General features: G+C 36.0%; 1 protein-coding gene across 1 annotated transcript in view; it reads right to left on the bottom strand.

Annotated features, from left to right (window-relative positions):
• Positions 1-2,972: 2,972 nt before the first annotated feature.
• Positions 2,973-18,681, bottom strand: part of LOC137655646 (uncharacterized protein DDB_G0284459-like) — a 102,437-nt gene continuing 86,728 nt past the window's right edge. The window contains exons 5-11 of the mRNA XM_068389578.1: positions 16,002-16,230; positions 12,721-12,875; positions 11,710-11,842; positions 9,687-9,816; positions 4,492-4,633; positions 3,464-3,835; positions 2,973-3,281 (exon numbers count right to left, since the gene is read on the bottom strand). Of these exons, the coding sequence (XP_068245679.1) occupies positions 2,973-3,281; positions 3,464-3,835; positions 4,492-4,633; positions 9,687-9,816; positions 11,710-11,842; positions 12,721-12,875; positions 16,002-16,230 (1,470 nt within the window). The remainder of the gene's footprint in view (positions 3,282-3,463; positions 3,836-4,491; positions 4,634-9,686; positions 9,817-11,709; positions 11,843-12,720; positions 12,876-16,001; positions 16,231-18,681) is intronic.

Below are 18,681 nucleotides of genomic sequence, written 5' to 3'. Positions count from 1 at the left end.
TGCTTTCTAGATCTAACCACATATGTGTATATATTACGAAAAGTAATGGGCCAAGAACACTACCCTGAGGAACACCAGATATTACATTCCTATACTTGTTAAAATATTTCAATTGGTGTTTACAAAACATCTTAATTTTATCAGATTAGATTGTTAAAAATCTTGGCAAAGGTACTTAAAATTTTGACAAATATAAGTCTAAGTAAAAAAAAAAAGATATTGAGTGAATAGATAGGACTGAAATACTCTTAGACATTTTTATGCTTCCTTTGCTAGCAAGAAGATAAATAATAAGAAAATAAAAAAATAATATGACTGAAGTGAACAAAATTGTGTAGAGTTAAAAAAAAAACAAGAAATTAGTACTAAATTTTATTATCAGTTTGCAATAAATATTCTTTGTACATCATAGTCCCTTAACCAACACAGTATAATAAAAAATATACATAGCTCTGGAATTTGACCTATACCAGTAAATAGTGACAAAGTTTTAACCCTAATAAAGTTAAGATAGGACATATCTACACATAAATGAGCATTACAAATATCATATTTGGCAGACAAACTGTGTATCTTACGCGAGCATGTACTAATTATTGGAAGAATATAGCAGAATGTGAAAAAAAATGAAAATTACCTTAAGTACAGTAAAACTCAGACTGAAAGGTGCATCATCGTATTTTACAAATCAATGAAACACAAATGATGAATCAACAATAACCTAAAACACATTCGTACACAACAGAACTGAAAGTACTTTTATATATATGTCGTGAAACAGAACACAATATTAGTCCTCAATATTAGGACACAACCTCCCTCTTATCGAGAGAGAGGTCAACTTAGAAAATATATTATGATTAAAAGTAACTTTGTGTATATACAAATAAAATGGGTGTTTGCTATCTATGGAGGAAGTGTAAATTCTGGAACCAAGGTGCCTTGCGGAATGTGTTGTTCCTTGGTTGTTGAATTGTTTCCGGTGGCACCTGCAGCCAGCTAAGGACGAGGGGAGAGGCATCAGAGTCGGAGGGATCGATTTGTAATGATACGTTGTGAGGCATAACGCTGTTTTGGATTGGTCGAGGACGGAAAAATATATCATCCGGCGGTGGAAATAAATGAGAGTGTTTTGATGGAGATGAAGGTCTAAGAGGAATGTCTCCGCGTTTTCGTTCCGCTGTCAGAGGTCTTCGTTCGTGAGACTGAGGAAGCTCTTTATCTTTCCAGAAATTCTGAACACGTTTTCTTATAGGCATCCTGTTGCTTGGAATACAATCCTGCTTGTTTTTAGTACTGGCTGGGAAGGATACTTCACTGGAATTATAGAAAGGTTCTTCTTGAAGGTTTTGTGGTGGATCGTACAGGACGAATTCATGGTGGCGAATCCTCCACGAATCAAAAGGATTGAGAGAGTAAATTTCCTGCTCTCTCCAGGCACGACGAACCTTATCTAGCCTTGATTCTGGCCGTGATTCACCACAAGGAGAAGCTGCAGTAAGAGATTTTTCTCCTAATGACCAGATAGACAAAGATAACGACTTTTCATAATCCATACCATCCACATCATCTTTGGGATGTTGTTCACTAGGCATTACTAAGTGTATTAGATTGTTTCCTTTTTCCCTGAGAGTCAATGTATCTTTAATCTTCTTTGAATTTAAAAATGAATTTTCTTGTATTATGAGACTATCATTATGCTCTTGTTTCTGGGGTTGATCTGGTCTCATCTCAAAATCAGTCAACTGAGATACTTTATTGAAACTACTGGCACTGGACTGTATTGGCGAACATAGATTTTCTTGGAAGTATTGAGAATCCTTATTTCTTAAATTGCCCTCTTTTTGTACTATGCAGTTATGGCTATACCTTTTTCTTAATTCAGGCCTTACCTCACAATCAATATGTGACTGACTGTGAGAGATTGCGCCTCCAGTTTGAGAGGAATGTCTGGTAGAAGGAACTGGGTTTGGAGTAAGATAAGAATTACTCCTATCATCACTACTCTCATCATTTGGAAACTCATCTATCCTTTCACCACTGATACCAGATGGCGTAACACTTGTATCACAACTGTTTGTCAATCTGGAACGGGAATTACGACGTTTCATCATCCAGTTTCGAATTTTATCCATTGAACTCTTTCTTCTAGATCTACTTGCATTTGATTTTCTTTTCATTGTCTTTTGCAAAAGTTTTCTCAATTCAGATTGAACAGGCTGGGAGGTGATTAAACAGCCTTTGCTGCCATGGCCAGTCATCAATTCTTTTAACACCAAACTTCTTTGCCTTTGCAGTGTTGCATAACTCCCAAACAACAGCTTTCTTAGCTTCTGGTCACGCCTTTTCACCCTTTCTTTCCTCTCATCATTTTCCTGACCAGCGGCTGGAGACACTAAACTCATGTGTGCTGTACTTTGATTCATGCTTTTTGCAATTTCTTGACTGTATTGCAAAAGTGAGTCGTGAGACAAATTGCACAAGACAGCTTGATCTCTCAACATTGGTGGTGCTATCATTTCAGAATCAATAGGGATTACCCTTGTCATAACTGGAATCGAAGCTGAAGGATTGGACGTGGTTGAAGAAAAGGAACCAGAAGAATATGAGTTAAGATCAAGGGAATGTTTTGTAGATTTTGAAGGGCTAGCAAATTTGGGCCGAGGAGGGAGGGGTGGTGGAGAAAGAAAGGGAATATCTGCGTCAATCATTGGCCCTCTATTGCCTGAAGATATATTTGTTACGATTGATGACTGAGGAATTTCTATATTACTTGCATCACTAGAATTGTGGGATGTTGCTTCCTCAGGCAAAGGCTCTGGGATACTTAAATTGTTTGTCTTTATATATCGGGGGAACTTTGAAAAAGGGGAGTGACTTGTCATATTAAGAGGGAGGAAGTGATTCTGTTTTGGTGTGGACAATGATGTTGCCTGACCGCTTGGTTCTGAGCTGGCTGTAGGTGATACTTCCTAGTCAGCTTTCGTTCTGTAAGTATTCTTCCAGATCTCAACAAGAATTACAGCAGAATGGAAACGGTATAAAATTAGTAGCGGTAAAGTGATCCGCGATATAATTCCCCATGCTAGCAATCCATAGAAACCGAATTGGAACTGTTGTGAAATACTGGTATAGGTCATAAAGGTATCCAAAATCCAAAGAGTTATATTGGAGAACAGTAAAAATGTTATAACTTGTCGGCCTGGCTTGGTAAGCATTTGATAACGCGAGGTACAAGTACGCCGACTCGCTTCTGCTACTAACATTCCCTGTAGAGACACCTGTAAAAATGAAAAATATTGTTTACTATAAAGGCATTTCAAAATATAGAAAAAAAATAGGAAATTACTTGGAATATTACATATGTGCCTTAACTGACTAATGAAACGGAGAAAATACATTATTATTATAGACATCAGAGGCATTTACTAAATTCTTATAAATAAAAAAAGCTAAAAGTTACCTGCAAGAACAGCAGTCCATGAACACAGAATGTTGCAAGGGATTCTGATTCACTATAACTTATCCCGCCAACAATCATCCCAAAGAGCGAAAATAAGTAGACGCCTACGATGGTCACTGACAATAGTAAGTGGTCGAGGTCCAACGGTTTTGAGGTGGACACAGATAATTTTGGAATTTGCAAGAATCCTATTACAGTGCAGATGACAGAGAGGGATAGAATTATCATTTGAGTGCCATTTGAGATCCAGAACATCTTCGTCTTAAAGTCTTCTTGGTCCTTCATGACGAAGAATATGATCAAAACAACAATGCCTCCAACTAAACACAGTAACCCAAGAAAGAGACCCTTTGAGGCTGATCGGCAATCCACCTGAAATACAAAGAAAGAATTGAATGAAATCATTATTTAGGGTTGAATTTGGGGGTTCTGCCTGTGTTGTCAGTTCCTTAACTCTTTCACTGCCATTAGTAATTTGATCAAAATTTGTAAAAGGGAAGCCTCTTCTAAAATCACCAAAACCATAGCAAGTTGGTATTTACTGGTCTTGATGGGAGCTTTCCAATGAATATCAACAAGCTAGGGTTTGTGTGGTCTTAAAAGATATTGCAGCATCGAAAGTTTCATTGAATTCACAATTGGCATGAAAGAGTTAAGACAGATTTTGTATAAATTTATGTCCTATTACAGGTTGGGGTTGGAATTATAAGCTGGTTAGTGTTGGATTTATAAGCTAATTTGTACTCCATATTAAATTACACCCTTGCACACGTAATTAATCTAAGACAAACTGAAAAATGGCCAGTGAGGAAACATGGTAGTGGCTACAGAGAAAACTTATGAAGGAAACTGAAGGGATGATAATGGCAGCAGAAAATCAAGACCTTGAGAATGGATAAACGTTTCATGATAGAAAAAAAATATTTCTTATGCTTGGCAATCAGTTTCCTAACAGTTATAAGTACAAAATGTGGTTAGGAACTTTTCTGTCTTACGGTGAGCTCGAAATTATACGACAATGCACCTACCTTCCAGTATCCTTTCCTAACGTTGCGTTTGTCCAGAGTAGTGGAGTCATCAGAAGAGGATTTTCCCAATTGACCTAGTTTCTTGAGCCTTTCTTTACCGACGTTGCACCACATGATGTATGTAACAGCAGCTGCTATCAAGCTGTTAGAAACAAATCGATAAATAGCTTTAGTTTCAGGCCCCTAATTTGAAATCTTATAATATCCTAGGAATAATCATGCAACATGCACCCCCGAAACAAAAGAAAGTTGAGCAAAGATATTTTTCCTTACAGTACTGATATCTTTCAATCATAAAATTTTCATAGCCTGTGAACCCATTGTATTTGCTTTTGAAATGTTCTAGCTAAAGAGTTTCAAGGTTAGCAGGTATGAATTAGTCTGGAGACAACAAGAGGCTCATAACCTCCTCATATACCACTATGTGCAGCTTTGAGTTGATCCACTTACCTACTCATTCAAGGTCCTACATTATGTAATGAGTTTAACAAAGACAGGAGGAGTTGAGAATAGAGTTCCATCTTTAATGGCAATGTGAGGTTAGATGGAAGAGCTGCCGATACCTAGCTGCATGATCTTCTGTTTGCCTTGCGTTCAGAAATACAAGTCAAATAATCCGGAAGAGACGCATCTACTGCACTGTAAAACGCATACCGTGGGCACTGAGATTGCATCTTCCATTACCTCTTCAAGGACTGCTTGGATAATCCTCTTGGGTTACCCCTGGAAAGTTTACTGCACAGACAATCTGCAATATCTTTAATAGGCAAACTAAGCACATGAGACTGTGTATCAAATATAGTGCTTTCCTTTTTACAGTCCTATGTCTTGCAGTATCTAGCTTCACTGAACATTTACAGTAGTTGTTAACAATTGGACCTTTGCATTGCAACAAGAATACCGATATGATTAAATTTTGGAATGGAATGCCAAGCAGTTAATATTTTGAACTTTATTCAATAACCAAATGGGTAATCAATTGTCAGGCAACTATTCAAGTAGTGAAATGACTCAGGTAAAGTCATTTCCTCTGCTGTTTCTAAAATAATGTGCATTTTATTAACAAAAAAAATAAATCTTCTGTAGATTATAGATAAACAATAGTGTTAGATGACTGAATAGTGTGTGGTAAATGGCAACATAAAATTCAGAGGAAAACGGCTCATATAATATAACAGTAATCTGAAGTCTTTTGAATCATGTCCCTATTGTTCGTTTATATTCAATTGGTAATTATTCAAGAGTACTTACATGTGTTGCTTGTATATTGGATGAGTAATTAAGTTGTGTGATGGTAAAAAAACATGTTGGTAGTTATATCTATAGAGTAATGATTGAGTGGAGGGGTAGTTCATTTTTTCAGAAGTTTATGAAGTTTTGTTAACAGCATTACCATAAAGCATCTTTGGTACATGCTTCAATGAGGGTTAAAGCAAAAAGTTGACAAGTGTAAGCAGGTAAGTATTCCTGAGGGTCAGATTGGTTATGGTAAAATGTGGATAACTATATACACAAACAAATGATGAATTAGCATGTGCTTTTGCACCTTGTCTGGGTGAAGGGACAAAAATTAACACCAATTAATTCTATGAATACAGTGGTCGAGGGCCACAGTTTGAAAGTTGAATAATAGAAATGTTTATCTCAAAACTATCAACAATACTTGGCAATCCAAATTTCCATAAATGGAAATGAGATAAATAATTTATCATTAATTCTATCTAACCAAAACACATTTATTCAAATCATGTCATGTTTGAGAAATGTAATTTTCAAAATTGGACACTGTCTTTAATGTAAGAAATAACCAAAGGGATGCTATTCATGATTCTGAAGAAGAGATCTGTGTCAAGATCAGAATAACTTATAAATAGTGATAAGGAATAAGTATCAAATGCAATGCAAAGGTTAATACTAATATCTACGACCTAAATGTTCATTCAATAGGTATGCAAGAATGACCAAACGTCTAGAGATACTCGAGTCTTTAGTAATTGATGGTGATACTGTCTAATGAATATGCAAAATGTGGTTCTCTTCTGTGGATGTATGACGCAAGTTTAACTCGATGAATAAATCGATCTGTCTGATGAATAATAGTTCAGAACCATATTTTTGTAAGTTATGTAGGAGTCAGTACCACATGGTTTGTGCAGCAGTATGTCCACAGTCCTGGTCTTACTGGAGGACTAAATTGTGGCTAAAGTTACCATGGCTTCTTGGTTTAGAGGTCAAACACGTTTGTTACTGTTGTCATATTCAAGCTGGGCTTATGCCCATCAATGCATGTGTGTGGTTTCAGTGTTATGAATTTAGATTAGGCTTGTAGTCTCTGGTCAAAACTGGAGTTCAGCACACTGAATGTAAATTAAGGGTGAAAAATTATGGCTAAGGTTACTTCTACAGTTTAGGATCATATGATGTACACTACTCTCAGGGTCAATCATATTTGTTACTGCTGTTATAATTAACCTGGACTTAGTCCACTAAAAGCTCTTTCCCTTACTAACAGCTCATAATCCCACATGTGGCTTTCAGCATTGAAGTCTTGATTGGACTTTGTAGTCTATGGTCGAAACTAAAGATCAGTATACGCATGTCAATTGTGGCTAGATGAAACGAGAACTTGATATTCATGGTCAAAACTTGGACTCTCAATGCTAAAATAAAGGAAAATTGGATCCTATTTCTTAAATCATAACAACATAACTGGCATTCAAATGAGCAAAATAAAGACGTGGGAAGCTAATCTCACAGTTATAACACCAAGATCTTAAATGCGATTCGGAATTTTGTATACTGCGGTCACAGCTGAGCACTGAAATATCAAGGTCTGGATAAATAAAGGGTCTAGTTGCAGACTAAATTGGGACTTTAGAATGCTAAAGTAAAAACTACTGTAGGCTTTGGATTCTTAAAATTTCAAATTGGACGGTTACTTTCAGATGCATTGAGTCATTCGAATTCCATAGACCGGTTGTACCATATACTGTAAATCTAATTTCAAGCAAGCAAAATTACTCACTACAGTCTTGGAACTGATTGACAGGTCACCAGAATCCCATAATAAATACGACCTTTAATGAAATATGGCCCTTCACCTAAATAATACTCCAAGTGTCACTGTACCCGTGAACTCATCCCTACTGGTGTGTGCAAAATTACAAATTCAAGCCGCAAAAGATCAGTTTTCTGCAGAATTACAAGAACAAGCTGCAAAAGATTATTTTTCTGCAGTATTTATAATCAGCTTAATTACAAGTATAAGCTGCAAAAGATCAGTTTTCTGCAGAAATACAAACTGCAGAAGATCAGTCTCCAGCAGACTTACAAGTATAAACTGCAAAAAATCAGTTTTCTGCAGAATTGCAAGCTGCAGAAGATCAATCTCCAGCAGACTCACAAGTACAAACTGCAAAAGATCAGTTTTCTGCAGAATTACAAACTACAGAAGATCAGTTTCCAGCAGACTTACAAGTATAAACTGCAAAAAAAATCAGTTTTCTGCAGAATTGCAAGCTGCAGAAGATCAATCTCCAGCAAACATACAAGTACAAACTGCAAAAGATCAGTTTTCTGCAGAATTAAAAACTGCAGAAGATCAGTCTCCAGCAGACTTACAAGTATAAACTGCAAAAAAATCATTTTTTTGCAGAATTGCAAGCTGCAGAAGATCAATCTCCAGCACACATACAAGTACAAACTGCAAAAGATCAGTTTTCTGCAGAATTACAAACTGCAGAAGATCAATCTCCAGCAGACTTACAAGTATAAACTGCAAAAAATAAGTTTTCTGCAGAATTGCAAGCTGCAGAAGATCAATCTCCAGCACACATACAAGTAAAAACTGCAAAAGATCAGTTTTCTGCAGAATTGCAAGCTGCAGAAGATCAATCTCCAGCAGACTTACAAGTATAAACTGCAAAAAATAAGTTTTCTGCAGAATTACAAGTACAAGCTGCAAAAGATCTGTCTCCACAGTCCCATGTTTTGTCTAAGTCATGCAGACGGACGCTAGAGGCTAGAGTGGATAGGCAGAAGGGAATAGAAAGTCCAAAAGGAAATTAAAGTCCATGTGAAAGTCGTCCTCAACAGCATGCAAGCCAAAGTCCGCTACAGGAGTCAAGTTTAAAGTCTATGAGATACAAATAATGATGTTGTAAGTCAATGAAGAATGATCATCAGTTGTGAATTCTGTATTTCATTTGAATGTAGACTTATACCTAATCAACTGTAAGGGACAATGGAAAATATACAGAGCATACTTATTACAGTTTCTTAAAACTTCCTCAAATTCATATTTTTTTTTTCAAGATTTTGCCAGTTTTATCAAACTGAATCAAAAGAATTTAGTGATTTCAAAATTCAGCTATATTGGAAACTGGAAAATATACAGAGCATACTTATTACAGTTTCTTAAAACTTACTCAAATTTGAATTTTTTTTTTTCAAGATTTTGCAAATCATCAAAATAAATTAAAAACATTTAGTAATTTCAAAATTTAACTGACAGGCCATAGAAAATTATTCCTTTTTTAAGATTTTGCTAGTTTTTATCAAAATGAATTAAAAGTTTGGTAATTTTAAAGTGGGATTCGAAAGTAATTATTTTCACATTGTAGGGAAGCTAGAGATCATTTTAAATCCAACATTAAATTGATTTAACAATAATTGAATATTGACCGAAATGAAGGAAATTATTTTAAAGATAACAGCTATCCTTACCATAATGACTTTAAGATTTAAAGATAATTATTCTTATTGTAATAAAATCTGCTAATGTGAATAATTCATGAAACTATATCGAAAAATAATTAAATTTTACTGTAAATATATATGAAATATAAAGCATGATTTATGAAAATGAAGCTGAAATTTGAAAATTCTTAAGAAATTTAACACCTCCAGTCTAAAATGCAATATGCTTTTATAAAAAAATGAGATTCTTAAGGACTTGCTCTCAATATAAAACTAAGAATCAATACGCAATTATTTGAGTACGATAAAAGGAAAGGAAATAAGAGAGCAATCGCTACTAAAATTATATAAAAATTTGATTTTTTACATTGTTTGGAAATCTTTTTCTGATTGAAATATAATGAAAAATAATTATATATTTCCTTATCAAGATAAAATACGATGGGAATTATTACATTATTCACAGACGAAGAAACAATACCAAAAACTCCCTTTACCTGTATTCTACCAGAAATGGGAAGAGGTATGGCTGGGCGTTCGTCCATAGGCGACCCAAGGAGTTGTTCTTCAAACAGGAGTAGAGTCGTAGGACTTGTTCTGCGTGCTTTGGGATCTCTGTCACGGGCTCTGGAATAAACAAGAATCGGTCAGTCACTGGGGTGAAAAGGAGAGATAAGATACGGAATGAGGTAATAAGGGGTACCACAGGAGTTAGAGAACTATCAGATACGATCCGAGAAAGTAGATTGAGGTGGTATGGTCATGTCATGAGAAGAGATGAACAGTATATTGGGAGGAGAGTGATGGAAATGGAGGTACAGGGAACGAGAAGGAGAGGGAGACCAAAGCGAAGGTGGATGGACTGTATCAAGGATGACCTTCGATCAAAGGGATTAACCGGTGATGAAGTGTGGGACAGAGGTAGATGGAGAAAGCTGACCAGAAACATCGACCCCCACATAAAAGTGGGAAAAGATGCAGACAAAGAAGAAGAAGAAGAAAGTAGACTGAGGTGGTATGGTCATGTCATGAGAAGAGATGAACAGTACATTGGGAGGAGAATGATGGAAATGGAGGTACAGGGAACGAGAAGGAGAGGGAGACCAAAGCGAAGGTGGATGGACTGTATCAAGGATGACCTTCGATCAAAGGGATTAACCGGTGATGAAGTGTGGGATAGAGGTAGATGGAGAAAGCTGACCAGAAACATCGACCCCACATAAAAGTGGGAAAAGATGCAGACAAAGAAGAAGAAGAAGAAAGTAGACTGAGGTGGTATGATCATGTCATGAGAAGAGATGAACAGTACATTGGGAGGAGAATGATGGAAATGGAGGTACAGGGAACGAGAAGGAGAGGGAGACCAAAGCGAAGGTGGATGGACTGTATCAAGGATGACCTTCGATCAAAGGGATTAACCGGTGATGAAGTGTGGGATAGAGGTAGATGGAGAAAGCTGACCAGAAACATCGACCCCACATAAAAGTGGGAAAAGATGCAGACAAAGAAGAAGAAGAAGAAAGTAGACTGAGGTGGTATGGTCATGTCATGAGAAGAGATGAACAGTACATTGGGAGGAGAATGATGGAAATGGAGGTACAGGGAACGAGAAGGAGAGGGAGACCAAAGCGAAGGTGGATGGACTGTATCAAGGATGACCTTCGATCAAAGGGATTAACCGGTGATGAAGTGTGGGATAGAGGTAGATGGAGAAAGCTGACCAGAAACATCGACCCCACATAAAAGTGGGAAAAGATGCAGACAAAGAAGAAGAAGAAGAAAGTAGACTGAGGTGGTATGGTCATGTCATGAGAAGAGATGAACAGTACATTGGGAGGAGAATGATGGAAATGGAGGTACAGGGAACGAGAAGGAGAGGGAGACCAAAGCGAAGGTGGATGGACTGTATCAAGGATGACTTTCGATCAAAGGGATTAACCGGTGATGAAGTGTGGGACAGAGGTAGATGGAGAACGTTGGTCAGAAACATCGACCCCACATGAAAGTGGGAAAAGATGCAGACAAAGAAGAAGAAGAGGTCACTCAGTTCAGTCTTACACATAAACACAACAACAACAAATGCAGCCGTTTCTAGAACACTGCATGACAAAAGCCTCAGATATGTCCTTATCCTTGTCTGGGGTTTGGCCACTTTTCATCACCACGCTGGCCAACTGTAGATTGGTGATGGTGGGAGATATTTGGCTGATCGCTCAGAGCAAACCAATTTAGAATGGGTGGCCATGACTAGTACAGCTTTGCTGGTCATAAAGATACACAAATCCTTTCACCACGTAAAGGTATATCCCACTCAGAAAGGTGGATATATATATATATATATATATATATATATATATATATATATATATATATATATATATATATATATATATATATATATATATATATATATTTAATATATATATATATATATATATATATATATATATATATATATATATATATATATATATACATATATATATAAGCAAAGATGAAAAGCCAGAAGGAAATACTTACTATTTTCATAAGTGTCCTGAATCCAGACAATGGCCGAATCCCACACTACCATACGGATCCAGATGGCTATGTTGGTGGCCACTAGATGCATGAACCCAAATCGGGCCACCTGGCCAAACTTCTCCACAATGACCTGAGGAATGGGGGACAAATTATTTGGAGTCTACGAAGGCATTTATTGGCTTGGACCGAGTCTTTTTTTGTAAATATTTTGTATGTAAATATGTTTTTGTCCAATGAACATTATTATTATTATTATTATTATTATTATTATTATTATTATTATTATTATTATTATTATTATTATTATTATTATCAAATCACTAAAGAAATTAATAAAATGTTTGATTAGATAAAATATAAGTCAATGCCTGAGCAAGCTAAGGCATTAAACGATTATAGAAAACGTAAAAATGTGAATATAAGGGAGACTGGGTTAAATAGCCTGGGGACAAAAATAAATGTTGAATAAGCTAACCTTCAAAATAATTACTGGTGGATTACTTGGCAATTGTCCCTTAAATATGATATAGTAAAGAAGTAATTATCATTTTAATAATTGAAGTAATACTTTTCTTGTTATTTAAATACGTTAATGAACTGGCAAAGCTTAAGTAACAATGGCAAAACTGCTATATTAAAAGAAGCTTCATAACTATCAATGTATTTCAAAACAAATTTTGTGGCAAATAAGATAACAGCAATCAGATTTATATGGAAATGAAGATAAAAACAGTGATATTTTTATGGAAGTAAAGATAACAGTGATATTTTTATGGCAATTAAAATAACAACGGTGATATTTTCATTGTAATTAAAATAACAACAGTGCTATTTTCATGGCAATGAAAATAACAACAGTGATATTTTCATTGCAATGAAAATAACAACAGTGATATTTTCATGGTAAAGAAAATAACAACAGTGTTATCTTAATGGCAATGAAGATAACAACAGTGATATTTTCCTGGCAATTAAAATAACAGTAAGACTTATATATCTGATATTTACCTCTGAATTAACGAAGAGGAAATGCATCTGCAGGAAGGTGAAGAGAGCCTGTAAAATAGGATGAGCGAAGACAATGTCCTCAACGCATTCGCCCTTCATGGTGGAGTGCATGGCGATCTCCAGGCCGTTGGAAATCAGGGTCCCCAGGCCGAAAACTGTCCAGAGGAGAGGGAAGGAATTATTATTATTATTATTATTATTATTATTATTATTATTATTATTATTATTATTATTATTATTTTCTAAGCTACAATCCTAGTTGGAGAAGCAGGATACTATAAGCCCAAGGGCTTCAACAGGGAAAATAGCCCAGTGAGGAAAGGAAACATGGAAAAATATAATATTTTAAGAACAGTAACAGCATAAATGCCTCCTATATAAACTATAAAAACGTTATTATTATTATTATCATCATTATTATTATTATTATTACTTGCTAAGCTACAACCCTAGTTGGAAAAGCAAGATGCTATAAGCCCAGGGGCTCCAACAGGGGAAAATAGCCCAGTGAGGAAAGGAAACAAGGAAAAATAAAATATTTTAAGAACTAACAACATGAATATCTCCTATATAAACTATAAAAACGTTATTATTTTTATTATTATTATTATTATTATTATTATTATTATTATTATTATTATTATTATTACTTGGTAAGCTGCAACCCTAGTTGGGAAAGCAAGATGCTATATGCCCAGTGGCTCCAACAGCGGAAAATAGCCCAGTGAGGAATGGAAACAAGGAAAAATAAAATATTTTAAGAATAGTAACAACATAAACATCTCCTATATAAACTATAAAAACGTTTTTATTATTATTATCATTATTATTATTATTATTATTATTAGCTAAGCTGCAACCCTAGTTGGAAAAGCACGATGCTACAAGCCTAAGGGCTCCAACATGGAAAATAGCCCAATGAGGAAAGGAAAAAAGGAAAAATAAAATATTTTAAGAACAGTAACATAAATATCTCCTATATAAACTACAAAAACATTACTGTATTATTATTATTATTATTATTATTATTATTATTATTATTATTACTTGGTAAGCTACAACCCTAGTTGGAAAAGCAAGATGCTATAAGCCCAGGGGCTCCAACAGGGGAAAATAGCCCAGTGAGGAAAGGAAACAAGGAAAAATAAAATATTTTAAGAACTAACAACATAAATATCTCCTATATAAACTATAAAAACGTTATTATTATTATTATTATTACTATTATTATTATTATTATTATTATTATTACTTGGTAAGCTACAACCCTAGTTGAAAAAGCAAGATGTTATAAGCCCACTGGCTCCAACAGGGAAAATAGCCCAGTGAGGAAAGGAAACAATGAAAAATAGTATATTCTAAGAACAGTAACAACATAAATATCTCCTATATAAACTATAAAAACGTTATTATTATTATTATTATTATTATCATTATTATTATTATTATTACTTGCTAAGCTACAACCCTAGTTGGAGAAGCAGGATGCTATAAGCCCAAGGGCTTCAACAGGGAAAATAGTCCAGTGAGGAAAGGAAACAATGAAAAATAAAATATTTTAAGAACAGTGAAAACTTAAATATCTCCTATATAAACTATAAGAACGTTATTATTATTATTATTATTATTATTACTACTCGGTAAGCTATAACCCCAATTGGAAAAGCAGGATGCTATGAGCCCATGGGCTCCAACAGCGGAAAATAGCCCAGTGGGGGAAAGAGAAACAAGGAAAAATAAAATATTTTAAGAATAGTGACAACATAAATATCTCCTATATAAACTATAAAAACGTTATTATTATAATTATTATTATCATTATTATTATTATTACTATTATTATTATTATCATTATTATTACTACTACTTGTTAAGCTACAACCCTAGTTGGAAAAGCAGGAGGCTATAAGCCCAGGGGCTTCAACAGGGGAAAATAGCCCAGTGAGGAAAGGAAAACAAGGAAAAATAAAATATTTCAAGAAAAGTAACAACATAAATACCTCCTATATAAACTATAATAACTTTAACAAGATAAGAGGAAGAGAAATAAGATAGAATAGTGTGCTAGAGTGAACCCTCAAGCAAGAGAACTAAAACCCAATACAGTGGAAGATCATGATAGAGAAGCCATCGCACTATCCAAGACTAGAGAACAATGGTTTAATTTTGGAGTGTCCTTCTCCTAGAAGAACACTCTTTGAACATTCTATTGTAGTTCAGACATATTCTTGCAGAGGGGATGGGTGTAGTTCGTTGGGAGAGACGTAAACTTTCTTATTAATTGTCAAATTGATTTTATTTATGGGATTTATTTATGACGAATTGCCTAGTCATGTCAACAATAAAACTCCATCAGTAACGCCACTCTGCTGTTTTAGTGAAGGTAGCTTTGAAACCTTATTATTATCACAATTGCTACTAGCTAAGCTACAACTCTAGTTGGAGAAGCATGATGCTATAGGCCCAAGGGCTCCAACAGGGTAAATGGGCCAGTGAGGGAAGGAAATAGAGAAACAAATAGAATAGTGTGCCTGAGTGTACCCTCATGCAAGAGAACTCTAACCCAAGACAGTGGAAGACCAAGGCTAGTTGGGGAAGCAGGGTGCTATAAGCCCAAGGGCTCCAACAGGGTAAATGGGCCAGTGAGGAAAGGAAATAGAGAAACAAATAGAATAGTGTGCCTGAGTGTACCCTCATGCAAGCGAACTCTAACCCAAGACAGTGGAAGACCAAGGCTAGTTGGGGGAAGCAGGGTGCTATAAGCCTAAGGTCTCCATTAGGAAAAATAGCCTGTGAGTATAAGAAATAAGAAAACAGACAGAATAGTGTGTCTGAATGTACCCTCAAGCAAGAGAACTCTAACCCAAGACAGTGGAAGACCAAGGCTAGTTGGGGAAGCAGGGTGCTATAAGCCCAAGGTCTCCAACAGGAAAAATAGCCCTGTGAGTATAGGAAATAAGAAAACAGATAGAATAGTGTGCCTGAATGTACCCTCAAGCAAGAGAACTCTAACCCTGGACAGTGGAGGACCAAGATACAGAGGCTTTGGCACTACCCAAGACTAGTTAGACAAATAATAGTAATTCTTGGTGTTCATTACGTGGGCATTAAATTTCCCACCTTTAGAGAGAGAGAGAGAGAGAGAGAGAGAGAGAGAGAGAGAGAGAGAGAGAGAGAAGAGAGAGAGAGAGAGAGAAGAGAGAGAAGAGAGAGAGAGAGAGAGAGAGAGAGAGAGAGAGAGAGAGAGAGAGAGAGAGAGATCAACTGTTTTATAATCCTACCTAAGGCTCCAACCCTGAGGTAGAACGACGTCCTGGAAGTCTTCGACCTCGATATGTGCGCCCTCTTGAGGGTGCCAAACGAAGTAATGGAACCTGACTCTGGGTCACCATTCTTCGTTAGATTTTCTTTACTGGCCGTCATGGAGGGACAGTTGTCGATGATGACCGAGACGTAGATGCACATGATGGCTACGATGGAGCCCACGTAGAGGTACATGAGAAAGACGCCCTGGAATGATTTAGAATATTGTAATGAACAGTTCTAATGTTTGACGTGAATTGCTACCACCTAAGGCTTCAATGGCATCTTTTAAAATGCTCTAAAATAGGCAATTCCGATTAGATGTTAAGTTTATTAATCATGGGTAATTTTGATATAATAACTTTCACAATACTAATTAAAATAATTTTGATAATAATAATTTCAATAATTAAAATATCTTATTAATAATAATATCAACAAAAACAACAACAATAATAATAATAATTTTATTAATATTAATAAAAAACAAAAATCCTAAAAAAATTTAATAACAATAATAATACTTTTAATAATCAAATGTCAGCTGAAGGAAGAAATCTCTTACCTAACAAATGGTGACCATTTATCAATAAGCCAAATTACATGAAAGGTAAATGAAATAATTGGATCAAACATTCCTATCCTGTTTCCTTGAATTCTAACATCAAAGGTTTCTTTTCCCTGGAATGAAATCATCCATAATTTTCCATCCAGTCGACTGGAATAGAAACATCAGAGACTTCCATCTAGTTTTCTAAAACGTCTGGAAATGGAAATGTCACAATCGTCCTTCTAGGTTTAAAGGCTTAAATGCCACTCATGAATGGCAGAGGCAAGGCACACTTACATTGCCCTATCAAGCAGGACAATGCACTAGAAACTGATCATATATACATATGATCAGCGCCCAAGCCCCCTCTCCATCTAAGCTAGGACCCAATGAGAGCCAGGCAAGGACTGCTGATGTTTCAGCAGATAGACCTATAGGCTTCCCTAAACACCCCATTTTTAGCTCAAAAACGATGGTGAGGTTGCATCGGCCAAAGAAACTAACGAGTTTGCGCGGGACTCGAACCATAGTCTGGCGTTCACCAGTCAGGGACGTTACCACATCAGCCATCATAACCCTTGGAATGAATTCAACAGTGACCGCCTTGTTATTATATTAAATTGGACTATAATAATTTCATCTAGTTAACTGGAACAGTTAAAAGGATCTATCCAATAACCTGGAATTTAAAGGTCAAATACTTCTATCCAGCTAAACTGGAAGGACGAGCTACGGTCTTATATCCAGGTGCCACAAATTGGAGACAAAGTATTTTCGTCCATCCTATTAATTATTATTATCATCACTAGATAAGTTATAATCCTAACAGGGTGCTATAAGCCCAAGGGTTCCAACAGGGAAAATAGCCCAGCGAAGAAAGGAAATAAGAAATAAGACAGAATAGTGTGCCTGAGTGTACCCTCCAGCAAGAGAACTCTACCCCAAGACAGTGCAAGACCATGTTACAAAGGCTATGGCACTACCCAAAGCTAAGCTACAACCCTAGTTGGAAAAACAGGATGCTACATGGCCAAGGGCTAGAAGGGGGGAAAATAGCTCAGCGAGGAAAGGAAATTAAGGAAATAGATAGAATGGCGTTCCAGAGTGTACCCTCAAGCAAGAGAACTTTAACCCAAGACAATGGAAGACCATGGAATAGAGGCTATGGCACTAGCCAAGATATTATTATTATTATTATTATTATTATTATTATTATTACTAGCTAAGCTAATAAACTAATTGGAAAAGCAGGATGCTATAATCCCAAGGGCCCCAGCGAGAGAAAAAGGTTATTTGGGAAAATAAAGAATAAAATAGAATAGTGCACCTGAGTTCAAGCAAGAGATCTCTAAACTAAGACAGTGGAAGACAATTGCACATAGGTTACGGCACTATCCAAGTCTGGACAGCAATGGCATTAATATCAGACTCATTTTACATTACCAAGCATGATATCAAACCCAAGACAGTGGAAGACCATAATACACAGGCTATGGCACTACCCAGGTCTAGAGAACAATGACATTAATAACAGACTCATTTTACATTACCTAGCATGACAACTAACCCAACACAGTGGAAGACCATGGCACAAAAGCTATGGCACTACCCAAGTCTAGAGAACAATGGCATTAAAACCAGACTCATTTCACATTACCTAGCATGATAACTAACCCAAGATAGTGGAAGACCATGACAAACCGGCTATGGCACTGCCCAAGTCTAGAGAACAATGGCATTAACACCAAACTCATTATATATTACCTAGCATGATAACTAACCCAAGACAGAGGAAGACCATGACAAACAGGCTATGGTACTACCCAAGTCTAGAGAACAATGGCATTAAAACCAGACTCATTTTACATTACCTAGCATGATAACTAACCCAAGACAGTGGAAGACCATGACACACAGGTTATGGCACTACCCAGGTCTAGAGAACAATAGCATTAAAAAAACTCATTTTATATTACCTAGCACAATAACTAACACAAGACAGAGGAAAACCATGACAAACAGGCTATGGTACGACCCAAGTCTAGAGAACAATGGCATTAAAAACCAGACTCATTTTACATTACCTAGCATGACAACTAACCCAAGAC

This window comes from Palaemon carinicauda, chromosome 16 (assembly GCF_036898095.1).
Source record: "Palaemon carinicauda isolate YSFRI2023 chromosome 16, ASM3689809v2, whole genome shotgun sequence".
In the NCBI taxonomy this organism is placed as follows: Eukaryota; Metazoa; Arthropoda; class Malacostraca; order Decapoda; family Palaemonidae; genus Palaemon; species Palaemon carinicauda.
Note: the sequence above shows the minus strand (reverse complement) of the source record. Positions and strands in the feature narration are given on the sequence as shown.